We start from the raw sequence: 22,165 nt of genomic DNA, 5'->3' as shown, positions 1-22,165 counted from the left end.
GGAGCACAGGGGGGGTTGTGTAGGAGCACAGGGTGGGTTGTAGGAGCACACGGGGGGTTCTGTTGGAGCACGGAGGGTTCTGTAGGAGCACAGGGTTATCTTGTAGGAGCACAGAGGGTTCTGTAGGTGAAGTGCAAAACAGAATGAGGGGGACCTTCTGCTCCATACCTTGTTAAGAAAAGCTCTCTGTGTCACTGCCCGCTGATTCATTTGCAGCCTACATGACGTCAGACATGTAGCTGCTGCTCTTATCCACGCTCTATCTATCAGTCTATTCATCTGTTCATTACAGGGCTAATTAGGCCAAGAGAGAAGGCCAGGCACCGCCACTGACACCATGTCACTCTGAAGCCATCCCTACCCCTCATTACCCTCCTACCCACCCCTCATGACCCCCCTCCCCACCTCCCATTACCCCCCTCCCCACCCCTCATGGCCCCCCTCCCCACCCCTCTCTCCACACTGTAATTAATGATAGGCTTAACAGCAGCATGTAAGCCCATACATCTTAGATCATGACTCTTGGCTGAGCTCTGCAGTAATGGATCTGAGTAGAGTTTGGATGTAAATACGATTATTTAAATATTTTTTCTCTTTCTGTCCTTCTGTATTTATACAGTACATACTGTATATCTAGGACTGAGTGATATGGTTGAAATCAATATCATGATCAGGATTTTTCTCGATATCAATACATATCACAATATGGTTCATATATGCAAAATGTTAAATATGCATCACGTTAAATAATCAAATGAATGTTCATCTCATTGAATGCTAATGTTAGCTGTGATGTCAAACAAAACTGAACTATTCAAATTATATTCCTACCATACCTCATTTTATCAGTTTTTAAGTAAAATGTGCTTGTCATTATCAATTTAGACAGCAGAAATGTGTCACAATATTAAAATATCTTCATATCATCACAATATGATTCCACTGAAAGACAATGATATTGAATTATTGACCAGCCCTACATAAGGTTAATGTTACGTTTATTTCAATATGGACATCACAGAGCATTGGAGATGTAACATACATTTATGCACAACAACCAGATACACAGTGTTAAGTGTTTGTAGCGGAACGCTAATTTTCAACACCTGTCCACAGGCGACCCCCACACTAAAACACAACCCAGAGGACATACCCAAAAAGAAACGCAATCAAATATAGAACCACAAGAGTAAAGCTATACATACAAATGTACCGACAAAAAAGTAAACAGCAAGTCATATACATACTGTATATCTTTGTAGCTGTCGTTTTAAGGTCATTAGCAGCAGTTCACCTTCTATTTTAGAGTTGAATCGTGTTGCTTTCTTTGCAGAAAGGCAGATTTGGACACTGGGTGAAAATGTGGCTCACGCAGAATCTGACAGACATTTCTTTGATTTTCTGAACTATTCTTACATGGAAATGTGTAGAAAATCTGTGAATTCATTGAGGCATTCCTCCTTTTTTGCTTCTAAAGGGTTTTACCGCCATTTACTACTAGTGAAATATAAAGGATTAAAGTATTAGTAGTGTTTTAGTGATCTTCAGGCCCTGTCTGGTATTCTAGTAGTAGAATAGTGGTAATTATGATAATTAGCCTGGTGTGATTATCGGGGTGTGTGTGCTCGCTTTCAGCCCTCTGTCCCCGCTCTGTTTTGGGGTCGTGGACAGATGACCCCACACACAAACACACACACACGCGCGCGCACACACACACGCACACACACACACGCACGCATGCACACACACACACACACACACACACACACACACACACACACGCGCACACCTCTCCACAGAGGGGAGCAGCTGTTGGGACGTCCAGTGGAGGGCGGTCGGGCCAAACACCCTCTGGCTTTGGACAGACAGGAAACCCTGGATGTATGTAAACACGGCTGGACAAAGGGCCCGCTGGGGGGGAACATTGACATCGCACGCACACACACACACACACACACACACGCACTCGCTCACACAGACACACGAGCGCACACACACTCACACACTCACAACGCCCAGGGTCGCCCACACTCAAACAACAGGCAGGAAATGGCAGCCCCTCTCCTCTCTTGTCCCCTTGAACCAAAGAAAATGACAGTGGGCCCAGGGTGCGTCCCTGAGTGACCCCAAACAAAATCACATTCCGCCCGACTGTTTCCAACGGCGACCGGGCGCTGACACCGCTGCTGCCGCTTCGCTCTGGCTGATGAAGGTGTCAATCAACAAGTCATCTCATCAAACTCACTGTTTGGTGTTCAGATTACATCTTTCACTGCATTCAGAAAGTTAATCAGACTCAAGTATTTGACATGGTTAGCTAAGCTATGTTGTTTGCAATAAGCTGCTTTCCTCAGATCGGTAAAGTCTGGAAAATCTATTCGATAATTTCTGTTAGAAAAATATTGCACACAAAACACACACAAAAGAATAGCCAAAAGCATATTGCTGTTCAACGCTGATCCTCTTACACTCACATACAGTAGTCAATCTAGTCATACATTCAGTCATTGTGTTACTAATTATACTGTAGTGAAAATAAATGATTCCCCTTTTGCTGGGAACCCCCTCAAGGACCCCTGGGTGTCCCCGGACCCATCTTTCAGAACCACTGATCTAACATCCAAGTCAGATTTCTACATGTGTGCTCACCCAAATAGCACGGGCATAGCTGCATCAGATGATGTGTATTAGGCATGGGTCGATTTCCGGTTTTGCCGGTGTACGAGCTGGATTTTAAATTAACCAGCCAAACCGACAATGTATTTCTCTAACCCTACTGTCCCATTTCTACCTAACGCTGTCCTAACACACAGACAGACACGGGTAACTCAGACTGACAGAGAGAGAGAGGCTGCTGACGTACGTTACACAGCGAGAAGATGTTCATTGGTCCCACATGCTGTTTTGTTGTGATAAGGTGTTATAAACGCAACGTTTCACTGTGCGATCATAAAGTTGTTTGTGTTTGTGAAACGCATGCGTGTCTGACTCCTGTAGCTGAGCTACAAGTAGCCACCTGCATGTTCCACATCTAACGTTATGTAATAAAAGTGGGTTTGTCATTAATAACGTGTTCCACATCTAACATCATGTAGCCTAATAAAAGTGGGTTAGGCTCATTGCATAGGGAAATGTCTTTGCCCTGGCTGGTATAATCTGTAGCATTTAATTTAACTAGCTGCCACACACACACACACACACACACTGACGGAAACACACGGCATGTACACAAACTGACATACACATAAATAAGCACATAGTCAGAAGTACACACGCACACACACATGCAACTAACCCCCTTTCCCCTCTGGGTCCCTGTTGACATACAGTATTTGCTGTACTGTAGGTGTGTGTGTGTGCGAGTGTGTGTGTGTGTGTGCGAGTGTGTGTGTGCGAGTGCGAGTGTACGCGCGGTGTGTGTTTCCCTGTCACAAGCCATCACACCAGGACCTATGCTTAATTATCTACCCAGCATGCCTTGGTGCTAGGGCGCAAAGCTCTCTCTAATAGGATGTGAAAAGGGAGACAAACACCGTGGAACACACACGCACACATGCACACACACACAAATAAACGCACCAAATGTGAGTACATGCATTCAGTAGACACATGTTAACACGAACTGTCTTACACACGCACACACACACATAGACACACACATACAGAGGGAAACGCACACTCTCTGTGTAGCTAATTAGTGCAATTAAGCTCTCTGTTTTCAGGAGTTGTTAGCTAGTGGTGTGTGTCAACGCCACGGCGGGCTGTTTACCACAACACCCACACGCCACCGCCGCTTGGTCAAATGTAAATAACAATAACGGACTCCCATCACCTCTAAAGACGTTTTCAACAGTCCGATGACAACTTCAGGTTACAGTTTACTATGCATTATAAACAGATTATAAGCTCCTTAGATGGTGTAAATAAACGTTCATTACTGGGTTTATTATGCAATTGAAGTCGGACGTTTACATACACTTAGGTTGAAATCATAAAAACTTTTTTTAACCACTCCACAAATTTCATGTTAACAAACTATAGTTTGGCAAGTCGGTTAGGACGTCTACTTTGTGCATGATGCAAGTCATTTTTACAACAAGTGTTTACAGTAAATTTTCTTTCATTTATAATCCACTATATATCACAATTCCACTGGGTCAGTTTACCTAAAAACACTAACCTAATCCCCACAGGTATACCTCCAATTGACTCAAATCATGTCAATTAGCCTATCAGAAGCTTCTAAAGCCATGACATGATTTGGAATTTTCCATGCTGTCATGTCATGTCAGGGACATCAACTTAGTGTATGCAAGCTTCTAGCATAGCATATACACATACGTACGAACGTTTATTTTCATTCATGATTAATCTGTCAATTACTTTTTGAAATAGCTCGTCTTTGTATATTTTGTGAATGTGTGTGTGTATATATGTGTGTGTGTGTGTGTGTGTGTGTGTGTGTGTGTGTGTGTGTGTGTGTGTGTGTGTGTGTGTGTGTGTGTACAGTGTTTGTGTGTGTGTGTGTGTGTGTGTGTGTGTGTGTGTGTGTGTGTGTGTGTGTGTGTGTGTGTGTATATATAATATACATATATATACGTATATATATATATATATATATATACACACACACACACACACACACACACACACACATGTCTTGCATGTATAATTTGGTGTCATGTTCTATACTGTACCATGTTTTTCTTTTCTTTTCTATGTTTATTCTATATTTTTAGTAACCTGCCTCAGGGACTACAGATGTAAACTAGCCTCTTGCTATAATATGGTGTATTTACATTTATTCTAAATGTTCATTAATATGCTCTGTCCCTGTCAAATAAAGTAAAAAAAATAAAAATAGTACACAAGCCAAAGACAATCAGTTTAATCTCAGAGAAGACTATAGAAACCAGAAGATATTCACATTTAAGAATGTAAACTATTGATTGATTATAAAAAATAGCTTGCGATTAATTTTCTGTTGATCGACTCATGGGTTAATCGACTCATCGTTCTGCCACATGTGGAAGTACATTCTTTTGCAGTCCAGTCCCAGACGCAGTCCACTCCCGGCCCTTAGCAACTCCAGCGGCTGGGGAAGGCATGCGTGCCCCGTCCCCGGACAGAGCACTCACATGGCCCATGCATTTCCTCTGTGTCCTCTGGGAGACACAGAGACACAGAGGGCCAGAGCCCCGCTGGGCACACACCCCTTCCCCACACACAGAGACGCTCCTCCAGGGCTTTGTCCGGGGGCTGTCGGCCGTAGTCCCGTGCCCAGCCTCCCTACTCTCTCCCTGGGCCACGGCAGGAAGGAAAAGCCCCCGGGACATTCCGTGATGCTAGCCACCCCCACTACAAACACACACACGCACACACACACACGCACACACACACCACCCCAGTCTCCAGGAAGAGAGTTAATGAGATTGTGCCAGGTTCCCACAGCAGGCCAAAACTCCTCTCTCCTCTGCCTCGTCCTCCTTCATCGTTCTCACCCTTCCAGGTTTCTTTACCCTCAGAATGAATGTGTTTACAATTTACTGTCATGTTTGGTCCATTCTGTTTACTCCATTTTGTTTAGGGAAGAAATAGAACTTAAACCGTACCTTTTAGCTGTTACAGATAGGCCTAGTAAGATTTGCTATGTTAATATCCATTGTCTGTTTCCACTGAATAGGCATATCCCCCAAATATGTCAACATATTTATCCACTTAACCTTCAGGCCATGTAAACACAATCAGGTGTCTGCAACACAGTCAGGACAGCACAGCCACATTTAAACACAATCACCAATATGTGACTGGCTCTTTAGAAGTTTGTGAAGAGTGCATGACATGTGTTATACATGTGTACTCACTATTTCGGGGGCAAGTTTTGGCAAGTTTTGCATAAAATGATATAAAATGAGAGACAAATGATTTTTCTCTCAATGTCAATTTCTGGGCTCCGTATCGATCGATCGATCTATCTCTCTATCTTCTTTTTTTTTTTTTTTTTGCCTTTCTTTTTCTTCGTCATTTTCTTTCTTTCATTCTCTCTTTCGTTGTTGGATTTCTCTCTCTTCTCTCTATCGCTTTCTAACTTTCTATCTTTTTTGTTATTTTATTGTTTGTCTTTCTCCTGCTGTGTCAGTCTATTACTGACCTTTCCTTAGCCACAGACAGACTTGCACAGGTCTTGAACAGGTCACACTTGTGAATGAGACCCCGGTCTCACTTTGATTTACCGGTTTAAATAAAGGGTAAATAAAAAAATAAAAAAATGCACGCACACACACACGCAGGGGGCGGCTGTGGCTCAGGAGGTAGAGCGCGTCGTCCACCAACCAGAAGGTCGGTGGTTCAATCCCCAGCTCCAGTCTGCATGTCGAAGTGTCCTTGGGCAAGACACTGAACTCCAAATTGCTCCCGATGGCTGTGCCAGCACCCTGCGTGGCAGCTTGCCGCCCTCGGTGTGTGAATGGGTGAATGTAGGCACATTGTAAAGTGCTTTGGATAAAAGCGCTATATAAATGCAGTCCATTTACCATTTACACATGCGCGCGCACACATGCACACACACACACACACACACTGACACACACGCGTGCACACACACATACACACACACTCCTATACAAACACACACAGTGGAGTCATTTCATGGTGGAAGCATCAACCTGTGAGAGTCACTCTTGTGTCTCCTTCTCCATTTCCTGAGCCCTCCGCCCCCCTGGAGGAGGTGTTGTTATTTTGTTAAGGGGGGGACAGCTCAATATCCTCAGCCAGCCTCCTTGCCTCTTCCCCTGGGCCGTCCCACTCCCCCAACACCCCCCCCTCTCTCCACAGAAGAGACCTGAGCCTGGACTAATCCTGCCAGCGCTGAATGGCCCGCTGTTTACATGGAAGGGATTAGGGAAGAGATTAGCGATATCATGGCACTGGATTAGATAGATCAGGAGTAAATGACACTAGATTGGCCAACAATGTGTCCCTGTCCCACTCGCCTTTTGCCCTGTCTATCTGGCTCTGCGCCAAAAGCCTCTGTGTGTCTTACTTTAGCCACTGATGTGCCACTGATGTGAGTCTTACTTTAGCCACTGATGTGAGTCTTACTTTAGCCACTGATGTGCCACTGATGTGAGTCTTACTTTAGCCACTGATGTGAGTCTTACTTTAGCCACTGATGTGAGTCTTACTTTAGCCACTGATGTGAGTCTTACTTTAGCCACTGATGTGAGTCTTACTTTAGCCACTGATGTGAGTCTTACTTTAGCCACTGATGTGAGTCTTACTTTAACCACTGATGTGAGTCTTACTTTAGCCACTGATGTGAGTCTTACTTTAGCCACTGATGTGAGTCTTACTTTAACCACTGATGTGAGTCTTACTTTAGCCACTGATGTGAGTCTTACTTTAACCACTGATGTGAGTCTTACTTTAGCCACTGATGTGAGTCTTACTTTAGCCACTGATGTGAGTCTTACTTTAACCACTGATGTGAGTCTTACTTTAGCCACTGATGTGCCACTGATGTGAGTCTTACTTTAGCCACTGATGTGAGTCTTACTTTAGCCACTGATGTGAGTCTTACTTTAGCCACTGATGTGAGTCTTACTTTAACCACTGATGTGAGTCTTACTTTAGCCACTGATGTGAGTCTTACTTTAACCACTGATGTGAGTCTTACTTTAGCCACTGATGTGAGTCTTACTTTAACCACTGATGTGAGTCTTACTTTAGCCATTTTAGCCACTGATGCAAGTCTTATTTTAGCCACTGATGTGAGTCTTACTTTAGCCACTGATGTGAGTCTTACTTTAGCCACTGATGTGAGTCTTACTTTAACCACTGATGTGAGTCTTACTTTAGCCACTGATGTGAGTCTTACTTTAACCACTGATGTGAGTCTTACTTTAGCCACCGATGTGAGTCTTACTTTAACCACTGATGTGAGTCTTACTTTAACCACTGATGTGAGTCTTACTTTAGCCACTGATGTGAGTCTTACTTTAGCCACTGATGTGAGTCTTACTTTAGCCACTGATGTGAGTCTTACTTTAGCCACTGATGTGCCACTGATGTGAGTCTTACTTTAGCCACTGATGTGAGTCTTACTTTAGCCACTGATGTGAGTCTTACTTTAACCACTGATGTGAGTCTTACTTTAGCCACTGATGTGAGTCTTACTTTAGCCACTGATGTGAGTCTTACTTTAGCCACTGATGTGAGTCTTACTTTAGCCACTGATGTGCCACTGATGTGAGTCTTACTTTAGCCACTGATGTGAGTCTTACTTTAGCCACTGATGTGAGTCTTACTTTAGCCACTGATGTGAGTCTTACTTTAACCACTGATGTGAGTCTTACTTTAGCCACTGATGTGAGTCTTACTTTAACCACTGATGTGAGTCTTACTTTAGCCACTGATGTGAGTCTTACTTTAGCCACTGATGTGAGTCTTACTTTAACCACTGATGTGAGTCTTACTTTAGCCACCGATGTGAGTCTTACTTTAACCACTGATGTGAGTCTTACTTTAGCCACTGATGTGAGTCTTACTTTAACCACTGATGTGAGTCTTACTTTAGCCACCGATGTGAGTCTTACTTTAACCACTGATGTGAGTCTTACTTTAGCCACTGATGTGAGTCTTACTTTAGCCACTGATGTGAGTCTTACTTTAACCACTGATGTCAGTCTTACTTTAGCCACTGATGTGAGTCTTACTTTAGCCACTGATGCGAGTCTTACTTTAGCCACTGATGCGAGTCTTACTTTAGCCACTGATGTGAGTCTTACTTTAGCCACTGTTGTGAGTCTTACTTTAGCCACTGATGTGAGTCTTACTTGAGCCACTGATGTGAGTCTTACTTGAGCCACTGTTGTGAGTCTTACTTTAGCCACTGATGTGAGTCTTACTTTAACCACTGATGTGAGTCTTACTTTAGCCACCGATGTGAGTCTTACTTTAACCACTGATGTGAGTCTTACTTTAACCACTGATGTGAGTCTTACTTTAGCCACTGATGTGAGTCTTACTTTAGCCACTGATGTGAGTCTTACTTTAGCCACTGATGTGAGTCTTACTTTAGCCACTGATGTGCCACTGATGTGAGTCTTACTTTAACCACTGATGTGAGTCTTACTTTAGCCACTGATGTGAGTCTTACTTTAACCACTGATGTGAGTCTTACTTTAGCCACCGATGTGAGTCTTACTTTAACCACTGATGTGAGTCTTACTTTAACCACTGATGTGAGTCTTACTTTAGCCACTGATGTGAGTCTTACTTTAGCCACTGATGTGAGTCTTACTTTAGCCACTGATGTGAGTCTTACTTTAGCCACTGATGTGCCACTGATGTGAGTCTTACTTTAGCCACTGATGTGAGTCTTACTTTAGCCACTGATGTGAGTCTTACTTTAACCACTGATGTGAGTCTTACTTTAGCCACTGATGTGAGTCTTACTTTAGCCACTGATGTGAGTCTTACTTTAGCCACTGATGTGAGTCTTACTTTAGCCACTGATGTGCCACTGATGTGAGTCTTACTTTAGCCACTGATGTGAGTCTTACTTTAGCCACTGATGTGAGTCTTACTTTAGCCACTGATGTGAGTCTTACTTTAACCACTGATGTGAGTCTTACTTTAGCCACTGATGTGAGTCTTACTTTAACCACTGATGTGAGTCTTACTTTAGCCACTGATGTGAGTCTTACTTTAGCCACTGATGTGAGTCTTACTTTAACCACTGATGTGAGTCTTACTTTAGCCACCGATGTGAGTCTTACTTTAACCACTGATGTGAGTCTTACTTTAGCCACTGATGTGAGTCTTACTTTAACCACTGATGTGAGTCTTACTTTAGCCACCGATGTGAGTCTTACTTTAACCACTGATGTGAGTCTTACTTTAGCCACTGATGTGAGTCTTACTTTAGCCACTGATGTGAGTCTTACTTTAACCACTGATGTCAGTCTTACTTTAGCCACTGATGTGAGTCTTACTTTAGCCACTGATGCGAGTCTTACTTTAGCCACTGATGCGAGTCTTACTTTAGCCACTGATGTGAGTCTTACTTTAGCCACTGTTGTGAGTCTTACTTTAGCCACTGATGTGAGTCTTACTTGAGCCACTTTAGCCACTGATGTGAGTCTTACTTTAGCCACTGTTGTGAGTCTTACTTTAGCCACTGATGTGAGTCTTACTTTAGCCACTGTTGTGAGTCTTACTTTAGCCACTGTTGTGAGTCTTACTTTAGCCACTGTTGTGAGTCTTACTTTAGCCACTGTTGTGAGTCTTACTTTAGCCACTGATGCGAGTCTTACTTTAGCCACTGATGCGAGTCTTACTTTAGCCACTGATGTGAGTCTTACTTTAGCCACTGTTGTGAGTCTTACTTTAGCCACTGATGTGAGTCTTACTTGAGCCACTTTAGCCACTGATGTGAGTCTTACTTTAGCCACTGTTGTGAGTCTTACTTTAGCCACTGATGTGAGTCTTACTTTAGCCACTGATGTGAGTCTTACTTTAGCCACTGATGTGAGTCTTACTTTAGCCACTGTTGTGAGTCTTACTTTAGCCACTGATGTGAGTCTTACTTTAGCCACTGTTGTGAGTCTTACTTTAACCACTGATGTCAGTCTTACTTTAGCCACTGATGTGAGTCTTACTTTAGCCACTGATGCGAGTCTTACTTTAGCCACTGATGCGAGTCTTACTTTAGCCACTGATGTGAGTCTTACTTTAGCCACTGTTGTGAGTCTTACTTTAGCCACTGATGTGAGTCTTACTTGAGCCACTTTAGCCACTGATGTGAGTCTTACTTTAGCCACTGTTGTGAGTCTTACTTTAGCCACTGATGTGAGTCTTACTTTAGCCACTGTTGTGAGTCTTACTTTAGCCACTGTTGTGAGTCTTACTTTAGCCACTGTTGTGAGTCTTACTTTAGCCACTGATGTGAGTCTTACTTGAGCCACTTTAGCCACTGATGTGAGTCTTACTTTAGCCACTGTTGTGAGTCTTACTTTAGCCACTGATGTGAGTCTTACTTTAGCCACTGTTGTGAGTCTTACTTTAGCCACTGATGTGAGTCTTACTTTAGCCACTGTTGTGAGTCTTACTTTAGCCACTGATGCGAGTCTTACTTTAGCCACTGATGTGAGTCTTACTTTAGCCACTGATGTGAGTCTTACTTTACTTTCATAGTCTAGCTTCTTAATTTTGCTCTCAAAGTGCACCAGATTGGCAGATTGATGCATTTTACTTTAAAATGTACAGAATTTTCTACTGGACCCCCCTAGAAAGTCCAAGGTCTATCCCTTAGCCGGCTACTCTTCCTATCTTGCTGGCTACTCTCTCAGAAATGTGTGGAACCCCCTGGTAACCGCTTTTGTGTGTGTGTGTGTGTGTGTGCGTGTGTGCGTGTGTGTGTGTGTGTGTGTGTGTGTGTGTGTGTGTGTGTGTGTGTGTGTGTGTGTGTGTGTGTGTGTGTGTGTGTGTGTGTGTCTCAGGGAGGAGAGGGAGCGGTGGATACGGGCGAAGTACGAGCAGCGTGTGTTTGTGGCGTCCATGGCCTGTGGAGACCTCTCTCTGGGCCAGCAGCTCCTGAGGGCCTCGGCGGAGGAGGACCTGCGCTCCGTGGTGGTGCTCCTGGCTCATGGCTCCAGACAGCAGGTCAACGAGACGTGTGGAGAGGGCGACGGACGCACCGCGCTGCACCTGGCCTGCCGCAAGGGCAACGTGGTCATCACACAGCTCCTCATCTGGGTAAGACACCAGTGACCACATTTACATGAACTGCCATATTCCCATATTTAAAGCTGCATTCAGCTATGTTTTTGTGTTCAAATGTGTGTTAAATGGCTCTATATTCTGACAGCAATCACTGAAATAGAGTGTTTGGTCAGCGACTTGAAACCCCCAACCCCCCACTGTCCTCTATCTCTCTCCTGTAGTCCTGCAGGCAGGGCGGACGTATCTCCGCAGCCATAATTTGTAGAGACTCACGGATGGCGACATTGGATTCGGGGTGAAAAAATACATATAGTCCTAAGACGGGATCGCGATCTGACCTTCCGTTTCCAAGAAAATGTCAACGTTTCTCTGATTGGATAGTTTGAGGTCGGCGCCAATTTTGACCCAATCAGAGAAAAGTTGACATTTTCTGAGAAACGGAAGGTGAGTCTCTACGAGTTACGGTTGCGGAGATACGTCCGCCCTGCCTGCAGGACTACAGGAGAGAGATAGAGGACAGCGGGGGGTGGGGGGTTTCAAGTCGCTGACCAAACACTATTTCAGTGATTGCTGTCAGAATATAGAGCCATTTAAGTGAGTGCAGGGCGATACCCAGAGTATCGCCATTGATTTCCCGATACGATTCGATACACAAGGACCCAATTCGATTTCCAATTCGATATCATTATTTCAATTACAATACCAGTTTGGCTTGGATATGAAAGAGATCCTCAAATAACTAATGCTGTAAAATAATTGTACAAGGGACCATCTAACCTTATCATAATTATGAATGATTACAGATGTTTACCAGATCTCGTTGAGCTAGGAACCAAACCACGCGAGTCATAGTCGGAGTAAGCAATAAGTAAATAAATAAATTTAGATTTGGAGTATTTCCGATCTTAGACGATCTATGAAATGATCTTACATTTCGCGTCACATACGGCAGTCCACCTGCTTGACGACGCATGCCGTCTTCCTGCGAGTGTTGTGCAACTTGTTTACAGAAGGAAAGATGGCTGCCACCGGTAAGAAGAAGTCCCAACATGTTGTCCCTAGTCATCGTGTGTGTGTATTCAGTCATTGAGCGGACTACGCTCTCTAGCATGTCAACGGGAAAACTTTTCAATTGTGTCTTTACTTAGACAGTGGGAATGAAGCAAAGTAGACACAGTATATGAGACAGTGAGAGATTTGATTTAGTTTTATGGGGACTTTAATGTCCACAATTGGCCTGAAAATTGACAGCACATGACATTTTACACGTCGCAACATAATACACTTTGACTCCAAATAGGCTAACCTCATTTAGCAATTATTCTGCTGCCTGCTTACCTTCAGGTTCCCTGAAGTCCTTCATTTGAAAGCTTCAAATTCCTTCTCTCTCTCTCTGTCTCTCTTTCTCTCTCTCCCCCCTCTCTCTCTCTTTCCCTCTCCAGTACGGTGTGGATCTGATGGCGAGGGATGCGCATGGTAACAGCGCCATGGCGTACGCGCGGCAGGCTAACAGTCAGGAGTGCGTGGACACACTGGCGCAGTACGGCTGCCCCGACGAACGCTACCCGCTCATGGCCACGCCCAACCTGTCTCGCCGCAACACCAACCGCAACAACAGCTGCAGCAGCGCCGGGAGCGCTGCTCTCATTTGACCCTCCAACCTGCCTCTCCATGCAACACCACCCCCTAGCTAGGGTGTCCAGTACTGCGCCGCAAGTGAAAAACGTGTCTATACGCATTAAAAAAACTGAAAATCAACATGACATGGAACATGGAAACGTTAAAAACAAGCCCCGTTTGGGAGAATCCTGACCGAGCTGATTTTTTTGGGAACCACTACTTGTGCACTCCTGTTGTGACCCTAAGCCCCTCCCCCTCAGTTGCCCTAACCCCGCCCCTGATAACCACCACCGCCACTAGTCGCTCACATAGACTCCAGTTGCAAAATGTAGACGACCATAGTTCAGTGGTGACACCGCACACTTATATAATCGAGCATCCACGTGTCATATCTTGAGAAGATTTCTCTTTGGGAGATGCCCCCGATGCTTCTTGCCTCACTGTCCGATCCACCCAAAGCATGCTGGGAAATGTAGTGCATAATCGCATTTGGGAAACAATCACGCGATTCCTGTGACAGCCAATCACGGCACAGTCTCAACCTCTGCAGACCTCATACCTCATCATCCCCATCCACTAACGCAGCGAGCAGCACACGGTCAGTTCCCGAACACCCACACCCAACGTGGAGAACCGAGGGACTTGACCGGCATGACTTGGAACTCACAAGTCAGCTAATCGCTGATCTGCCCGGAAATGAAGCCACGCCCTCTTTTCCTCAGCTGAGACATATCTTCTTCTTCTCTGACATTAAACGAGCAAGATTGATTCCGTAGGACAAAACTAAAGATGGATATTTGGGAGCGTTTTTTGGGTGAAGTCTTCGTAGCAGCATGCCGAATACACACACACACACAGTGCTTTTCGAGGGAAGCCATGCGAACTGCACATCATCATCATCATCGTCACTCGAGAACTCACAGCTGAAACACCTCTCTTGTTTTGGACGTCCCTCCCGCTGCATTTAGCACCAGAGTTTTCAGCCCTTTTTCACCCGTCTCCTCTTTTTTTATATAAAGTATGTGAATTCCCCCTCCCATCATTTTTTAATGTGAAAAATATCTCGATATAAAACTGTTTTCAGAGAGAAAAGAGAAGTCCCAAGATATCAGATCATTTCTTAGAGCTAAAACTAAGTGTGATAGATAGCATGACCTAGACACTTTGTTTTTTTCTGTTTTAATTTAAACAAGCATCTTTCCTGAATTGTGTATATTGTACTATCTCAGTGTGCATTGCTGGACCAATGGTTGAAAATGTCAAGCTGGGAAAGGGGGGTTGTTTAGTGTGTGTGTGTGTGTGTGTGGGGGGGGGGGGGGGGGGGTATAAAGTTAGTAAATGTATAGAAGCTATTGCCAGGCTCAGGGACCGAGCCCTTGTTATATTTCAACACAATTTACACCAGGATCGGGGGTCAATTTCGTGTCAATTTCGTTTGATTTCACTCAGTTCAAAATGTAAATTGAAACCGCAATTCACATGTTATAATTGAGCATCGTTATAGATATTCTCCTTATAGTTTGGATGTAAGAAAATCCAGAATGTATGCAAACATTGAGACGCAAACCATGTGATTTTCGATTCTGAATTCATTATTTATGCATTGAATATATGAAGTTTTATGACTAAAGATTTCTTTTTTTGAAGAAGTAGTCCACTACCTGAAATGATTGAACTGAAACAGAATTGACCCCAGCCCCCGATGTACATCCTGGTCAGGTGACATGTAAAAACAGGAACGACAACAAGTCATTTAGCAGCTAACTGAGTGGAACTCCGCCACACTCGGCAAAAGGGAATCTATCTGCTCCTTTATCAGGTGTTGTTTTTATTCTGTGAGCTTTGTTTTAATCTGCCCAGCTGATCCACTCAGTCTGCTGTCATCACCGACACATCACACGCGCTATGAGTTCTCAGAGACGGCCCATGGGAGGGACACAACCAGGACAGGGGACCAACAAAAAGCCATGGTAGAAAAAAAAAAGTCTGATTGGGTGCTCGCATTTACCACCAAAACTTGGCCTCATCCCACGGCAGCCATTTTGAACTTTCACCACCCTCGAGATGGGAAAGTCTACCCAGAAGATTGGCATGTATAAAACTAGTATTACCTCAAATAAGTGAGGACTTCAGATAGACATATCAGTCGTCAAATTAGTAGGCTAAATATATTACCCTTAAAATATATATCCTTAAAATGTGAACCTGTATCCCTCCAGATTCTTAAGATGCATTTGTTTCTAAAAATGCATCTCATTGGGCGATCTGTGAAATGATAAATGTCAAGTTGGGCTGAACTTGCTCTGTAGAGTTTCAAGTTCAAAATGCCCGCTGGGGGAATAATGTGTATTGGTCAGAATTTGACACGTCCTATATCAGACTAATCGACGGCATTATACCTCGTTCAATAGTCAGATAGTCGGGCGGTGTTAACAGTTTGAGAGGTGCTTTTATAGTCAGATAGTAGGGCGGTGTTAACAGCTTGAGAGGTGGTTTTATAACGTTTTCACATTTTAATCCCCACAGTCGTTTTCCCTGTTGAAGTGTCCTTGAGCAAAACACTGAACCTTTACTTGCTCAGTCATTGTAAAGCACTCTGGGTAGAAGCATTGGTCAAATGATGAAGTGTAATCTGAAGAGTAGAGACAGTATGCTTGTCATAGCTGCTCAGACATAAGGCATTCCACATACTGATGTACAGCTTTGAGTGTTTTTACTTGACATTGTCGAACCCCACTGGATCTGTCCAATATGACATGTGCATAAGACATAATATCTTAGATTGTTCCCTCCCATCCCGTCTCTATTTTACAGCCAATGTCTGTCCTGACCAATCAGGCGGTCTCCCCAAATCTGCTCAGCGAATCAACAAGAAGGGCTTCTCTGGGTCTGGAAACCTCGTCCTTGTAAATAATTATTCTCTCTCCCTCCCTCTTTCTTTCTCTCGACTAGATGAAAGCTCTGTCGATGGTAATGTTATGTCAATTAGAGATTGTTACTCAGAGATTTGCTTATCCCAGGATCTTGATGGTGTAGAGTGGAAGCATTTCCCATGTGTGTGGTTGTTTTGATGGTTTGGGTGGTAGTGACCAGTGAAACCAGCCAATGGTGTTGAGTGGATGTTAAGTTGGCTTGATGTTATGGATCCAGGGAGGGAAATTAAAATGTGTCTATTCGGAAGCGTTTTCTTGCCTTAAAAAATCTTGTTGGCTTGGAGATTTATCGGACAAACAAAATAAGTTTCCCACCCTGGTTTCATCAAAGTAGAGTTGACTGAACGTTGATTTTCTAGTAGCTGGACGTTGAAAGATGTATCTGTATCAGGATTGTCGGGAACGGACGCTCCTTAACCTCATCGTCAATCCGTCTCTGTGTGTGATGACTTGTCCCCTGTGACACTATGCTGAGCATCCAATGCTCATCTATTTATCATGGCTCTTGCCCTTAGTGTTACCTTCTGCTGTGTGTGTGTGTGTGTGTGTGTGTGTGTGTGTGTCTGTGTGCGTTTGGTGCAGAGGTTAAGGAGCAGCCCCTGACCCGACTGTGTATCCAAAAGCAATATCCAGACATCATGCGTCGATCACCGCTGCATCCATTCACCCGTCAGTCCCGACACACACTGACGTCGCTGCAATAGTCCCGCGTGACGCATTTGACGACTCTTCCTCGTCCCCATGTGTAGAAATGTGAAATCATAATGTGGTTTTGAGAGCAAAGGATGCAGAGAGTCTTAGGCTTCTTTCTAAACACTAAATCTCGCCTCCTGATGCTTCCTCGCCTTCCTCCTCTTCTTTTTACATTGTTTTTACGCACCTACCGTTACGTTCTTCTACGATGGCGTTTGACCTTGTTATGTGCCATTTCGCCCCCTTTACCTCCCCTAGCTATCTTGAAGATGGTGTTTTATCTCCCATCACATGACTTGAGAAAGTGTAATACTAAACTGAGGGGTCGGTCGCAACCCCCTCCCCCCCTCCCTTCCCTTCAGTCGTTTGGAGGTGGTGGTTGTTGTTTTTTCTATCCCCGATTCGTCTTGGAGGAATCTGACCCCAGGATAGGACAGGATGTCCGTTTATTTATGACAGAAATGCACTAAGTCTGCTTGTCCGTCTTAAACCCCCCCCAAGTCACCACCTGATGTTTCATACAGCGTTTATTTGCATGAACTGACATTTGCCTCTTTCTCTCAGCGGCGAGCCTGAAGACGTCTTCTAAAAGTTGCCATGCGTCAAGACTGCGCACAGCTCGGGAAACTGTAACAAATAAAGTCTGTTTATTTCAAGCAACCGGAAAAACATCAGCCGAGGTCGCCGGCGGTTGCTTTGTTTCCTCGTGCGTAGGTGCAGAAAAGCTGCAGCTAGCAATCTGCTACGAAACACTAGCACGGCAGCGAGGTCGCAAGCGGTCTGTTTCTACTTGACTATCATTCAACTCCTTCGTGATATCTCTAAAGGCGTACTGAACTGCGTTCCCTTCAAGTAAAAAGCAAGCATGACGAGGATGTTTTGAGGATAGAAACATCATCCTGTTGAGCTTTGGCTGCAGCTAGCGAAGTGGCTAGCTAAACACGGCTATCGGACAAATAGCACGGCCACGCGGCTGCTAGCGGCATGAGCAGTTTGAACTATTTGCCACTGATGCAAAATCATATCTGCTTTGAGAGACGCTGGGAGAACGAGGACGTTCAGACTAATCGACCTGTACATAGACTTCAAGAGACGAAAGGAAGGGAAAAATATGCTCATTATGGTCAATGTTTTGGTTTGTTGGATTCGGACATGTTTTGCGTTACCTCGAGGTCCCTCCCATCATGTAGCCTGCAGGCATAAGCCCCGCCCGGCAGGGCTGTCCGTCACACTATTTATAAACGCACCCTGCGGTAACTTACCAGGGAGGAAGACACTCTCTCCAAGCCTTTAGGTTTTTTGTATATTGTTCACTTCTTCAGTCCATCCATGTTTATTATTATTATGAATTATCATTCAGACACATTATTGTTCTTATTGTTATTCTAATTATTGTTGTTATTATTATTATTGTTATTATTATTGAATTTTTGTTGGCTGTACAGTACCGTTGTTGAAAAATTCTACCTAATACAGAGTCTTCTACTGTAATGTGTCTCTTTTCAATAAAGACAAGAATAATGCTTCTTAATATAACCTGATGTTTTAGACTCTTTAAACTGACTTGCTCTTTGATGTTGAAACCAAGTCTAATGTTCACACTACACATGAAACTTTACCCATTTTCATTTGTTGCTTCACATCTTTCGAATCGGTGTGAAATGCAAAAAGCTGTATGTTGCTTTTTGTTATTATAATTTCTTTATTATTTTCCCCCCAATTCTGATATGCTCTACTGCAGTGTTTCTCAACCACTGGCCGGCGGCCCACTGGTGGGGCTCAGAGCACCATCTAGTGGACCTCTCACATCAAGATATCAGAATGATAGTCTATCGTTTATTTTGGAAGGTGGTCGTCGGAATTTAAATGTTTTAACAATCAGAAGTGGGCCTTGAATTACAAAAGGTTGAGCTCCCCTGATCTACTGTACATGGATATGAGCTACAAAATAAGATCCCAAGAAATGCAATCTATTTTGTCTTGTATTTGAAATCTCAAATCTGAATTTGTTAGCATTGTTATGGGAAAAAAATTATCTTTCATCTGAGACGTTTTAGCATTGAGCATTAGCATGGAGGACAAGACGCAACAATGGACATAAAGACAAAAAGCAGTTTGGTGTTTGTGGAAACGCTCCAATTCAGTCAAAACTCTGGGAAAAAACTGTAACTGAAATACATTAAAAAAACGATGTGATGTCTTTTTTTACACAAGTCTTTATACAGTAACATCGCTGTCAGTTCATATTAGCATCAGATATGAGTTATAGCCTTGAATAAATACCAACACTCCTCCACAAAAAGTTATATACGAGCAGCAATTTAGAACTGAGTTTGAAGGCCTGCAGCAATGGGGGCTGTTGACTGTTAATTTGTGTTTTTTAACCTTTACTTATCTGTGAAGATGTTTGTCTGTTGCTCTTTTTCAGCTCCAATCAGCTTCAGTCACACAGTGGCCCAGTATAACCAGTCTGATCAGCTTCAGTCACACAGCGGCCCAGTATAACCAGTCTCATACTGCCGTCCACTGGGATTCAAACTGGCCAGCTTGGTTGCCAGAATAAAACGTTTGCATTATATGTTCACATTTCTCAACTAAAATATGCATGAACATTTCTAGATATATGTACATGAACCTCACAGGGTCTGCTACTGAACTATAGCCTGGTGGCCAGTAAGTATGTGTATACATCACCCTCACAGGGTCTGCTACTGAACTATATAGCCTGGTGGCCAGTAAGTATCTGTACATCACCCTCACAGGGTCTGCTACTGAACTATAGCCTGGTGGCCAGTAAGTATCTGTACATCACCCTCAGGGTCTGCTACTGAACTATAGCCTGGTGGCCAGTAAGTATCTGTACATCACCCTCAGGGTCTGCTACTGAACTATAGCCTGGTGGCCATGGGCGTTGTGGTCAAGGTGGGTAGAGTAAGGTGGAGAAAGTAGGGCGTAAACACTTGCCTTTCACAGCAGAGAGCCGTGTTCGAGTCCCAACGTGTTCAAAGTCTACATTTCAACCGTAAGTCACATTTAAAGTTGTTATTTAAACCGAACTCAAACCCTAACCCTGATCTTAAATTTGTTTTACTTCCCTAAACAAAAGTTGTTAAAGTTGTTCTATGAGAGTAACCCTTGTTTTGTTTCAAATGTACTTTGAGATTGTACATAATGTATCCCTGGTTTGCAGACATCAAATGTCAATGTTTTATTCAACTAGGTTGGCAGTTTTGTGCAGTGTGTGTGTGTGTGTGTGTAGGTATTGAAATGGGATGGGGGGGTGAGAGGGGGGTCCTGGCTGTGTTTGCTGTTGTCTGGTAATGAGATAATAGCCTGCTAATCCCTCCTTAGCCCTGTGTTTAACAGGAAGGGGCCTTTGTGTGTGTGTGTGTGTGTGCGTGCATGTGTGTGCGCGCATGTGTGTGTGTGTGCGTGCGTGCGTCTGTCTGTGTGTGCGTGTATGTGCGTGCATGCGTCTGTGTGTGCATGTGTGTGTGCGTGTGTGTGTGTGTGTGCGTGCGTGCGTCTGTGTGTGCGTGTCTGTGTGTGGGTGTGCGCCTGACACAGCAGAGGAAAATAGAGGCCGAAGACAACAGAAGGATTGTAGCCAATTCACTCTGCATTCAGTCCAGATATGAGTTTGTCCAAAATTCACCTAGATTAAAACTTTTGCCCTAAAAAGGTCCGCTCTGTCGGGCTTCCGGGTAGTGTAGCGGTAGATTCCCTGCCTACCGACATGAGAGTCGCAGGTTCGCGTCCCTGTGTTACCTCCGGCTTGGCCGGGCGTCCATACAGGCACGATTGGCTGTGTCTGCGGGTGGGAAGCCGGATTAGGGGTATGTGTCCTGGTCGCTGCACTAGCACCTCCTCTGGTCAGTCGGTGCGGAAGGGAACTGGTGGGAATAGCGTGATCCTCCCATGTGCTACGTCCTGCCGGTGAAGCTCCCTGCTGTCAGGTGAAAAGAAGCAGCTGGCAACTGCGCGTGTGTCGGAGGAAGCATGGTGCTAGTCTATGACTCTCCCCAGAAAAAAAATAGAAACTCGGTCAATTCATAATGGAAGTTAAAAGAAATGTAGGTAGAATTGTATTTTCATAGTTGAGGGTGTCAACTCTTTATTTTATTTTATTTTTATTTCTTAATGGGAACTCCACTGAATCAACACGTTCAAGTCATTCAAAGCATGACTTTTTAATAAGAAAATAGTTGCCATAGTATAATTTTGTCTGAGAATGATTTTTGCGTTAATTAGTCGCAATTAAGCTAACCTGGAAAGTTAATTATAGCTAATTAGCTTCTAAAACATTCACAATAGCTATATTTATTATTCCTCCACTGATTATGATTACATTTTCTGTTATGACATTTCACCTTGTAGCCTATAAGCAATTAAACTGATACACTGTGCGTTTTGATGAGATTAATGCAGCTTTTCCAAACAACATTTATTTGTGAATATTCATTATTATCTATAACAGTAAAGCAGTTATTCTGCTTTAATTTACTTATACTTCATTTACAAATCCCAGGGTCGTTAAGTTGGGGAATCCAATGACTATGAGCATAAAAAACGAGGTTGAGTAAAAAAAGAACTGTAATGTAACATAGTTAGAAAATGTAAACCTAACACACAAAACCTGACAAAAATGTAACACTTAAAACTGAGGTTCATTGCAATGTGTCAATCAGAGTTGATGTACAAGAAAATTTGTAATGGCACCAAGAGGGCTAATCTGCTTTCCCATGATCCTCTTGGCTTTCCTCGTGTTGTCATGACGACAAGAATCAAACCTGCTGCACGTTTCAACCTGTCAGCATGTATTTACAGTTTTAAAGGGACAGTTCACCCCAAAATCAAAAATCCATATTTATCCTCGTAGTGCTATTTATCCATCTAGATTTTTTTGGTGTGAGTTGCCGAGTTTAGGAGAGTTTAGGAGATATCGGCCATAGAGATGTCTGCCTTTTCTCAAATACAATGGAACTGGATGTCAAAACAGTAATGATGGTTTCCATTGCGGTTTTGCTTCCACCTGTTTACCTTGCCTTTTTGACATAAAATAGCCACCGTGAAAAGGGCCCATTCAATATAGAGACACTGCACTCCAGGCTCCGCCAATAGTAAGAAAAGGTCTTCCAGTCATGTGTGTGGTTATCAGCTTGTGATTGGCTGTCAATGGTATGAAACTTCATGTG

The 22,165-nt window shown here is 43.7% G+C and overlaps 1 protein-coding gene across 2 annotated transcripts in view; it reads left to right on the top strand.

Annotated features, from left to right (window-relative positions):
• The window catches only part of agap1 (ArfGAP with GTPase domain, ankyrin repeat and PH domain 1), a gene marked incomplete at its 5' end in the record, with an annotated part of 348,600 nt that extends 335,197 nt beyond the window's left edge, over nt 1-13,403 (top strand). For both annotated transcript variants that reach the window (XM_083634203.1, XM_083634202.1), the window contains 2 exons: nt 11,502-11,757; nt 13,167-13,403. In XM_083634203.1, the coding sequence (XP_083490329.1) occupies nt 11,502-11,757; nt 13,167-13,376 (466 nt within the window). In that variant the 3' untranslated portion in view covers nt 13,377-13,403. The remainder of the gene's footprint in view (nt 1-11,501; nt 11,758-13,166) is intronic.
• Nucleotides 13,404-22,165: the final 8,762 nt, after the last annotated feature.

The sequence above is a fragment of the Poromitra crassiceps genome (genome assembly GCF_964638095.1).
Source record: "Poromitra crassiceps genome assembly, chromosome: 3".
Lineage (NCBI taxonomy): Eukaryota > Metazoa > Chordata > Actinopteri > Beryciformes > Melamphaidae > Poromitra > Poromitra crassiceps.
The sequence above is the reverse complement of the archived record's forward strand: the minus strand, read 5'-3'. Positions and strand labels throughout refer to the sequence as shown.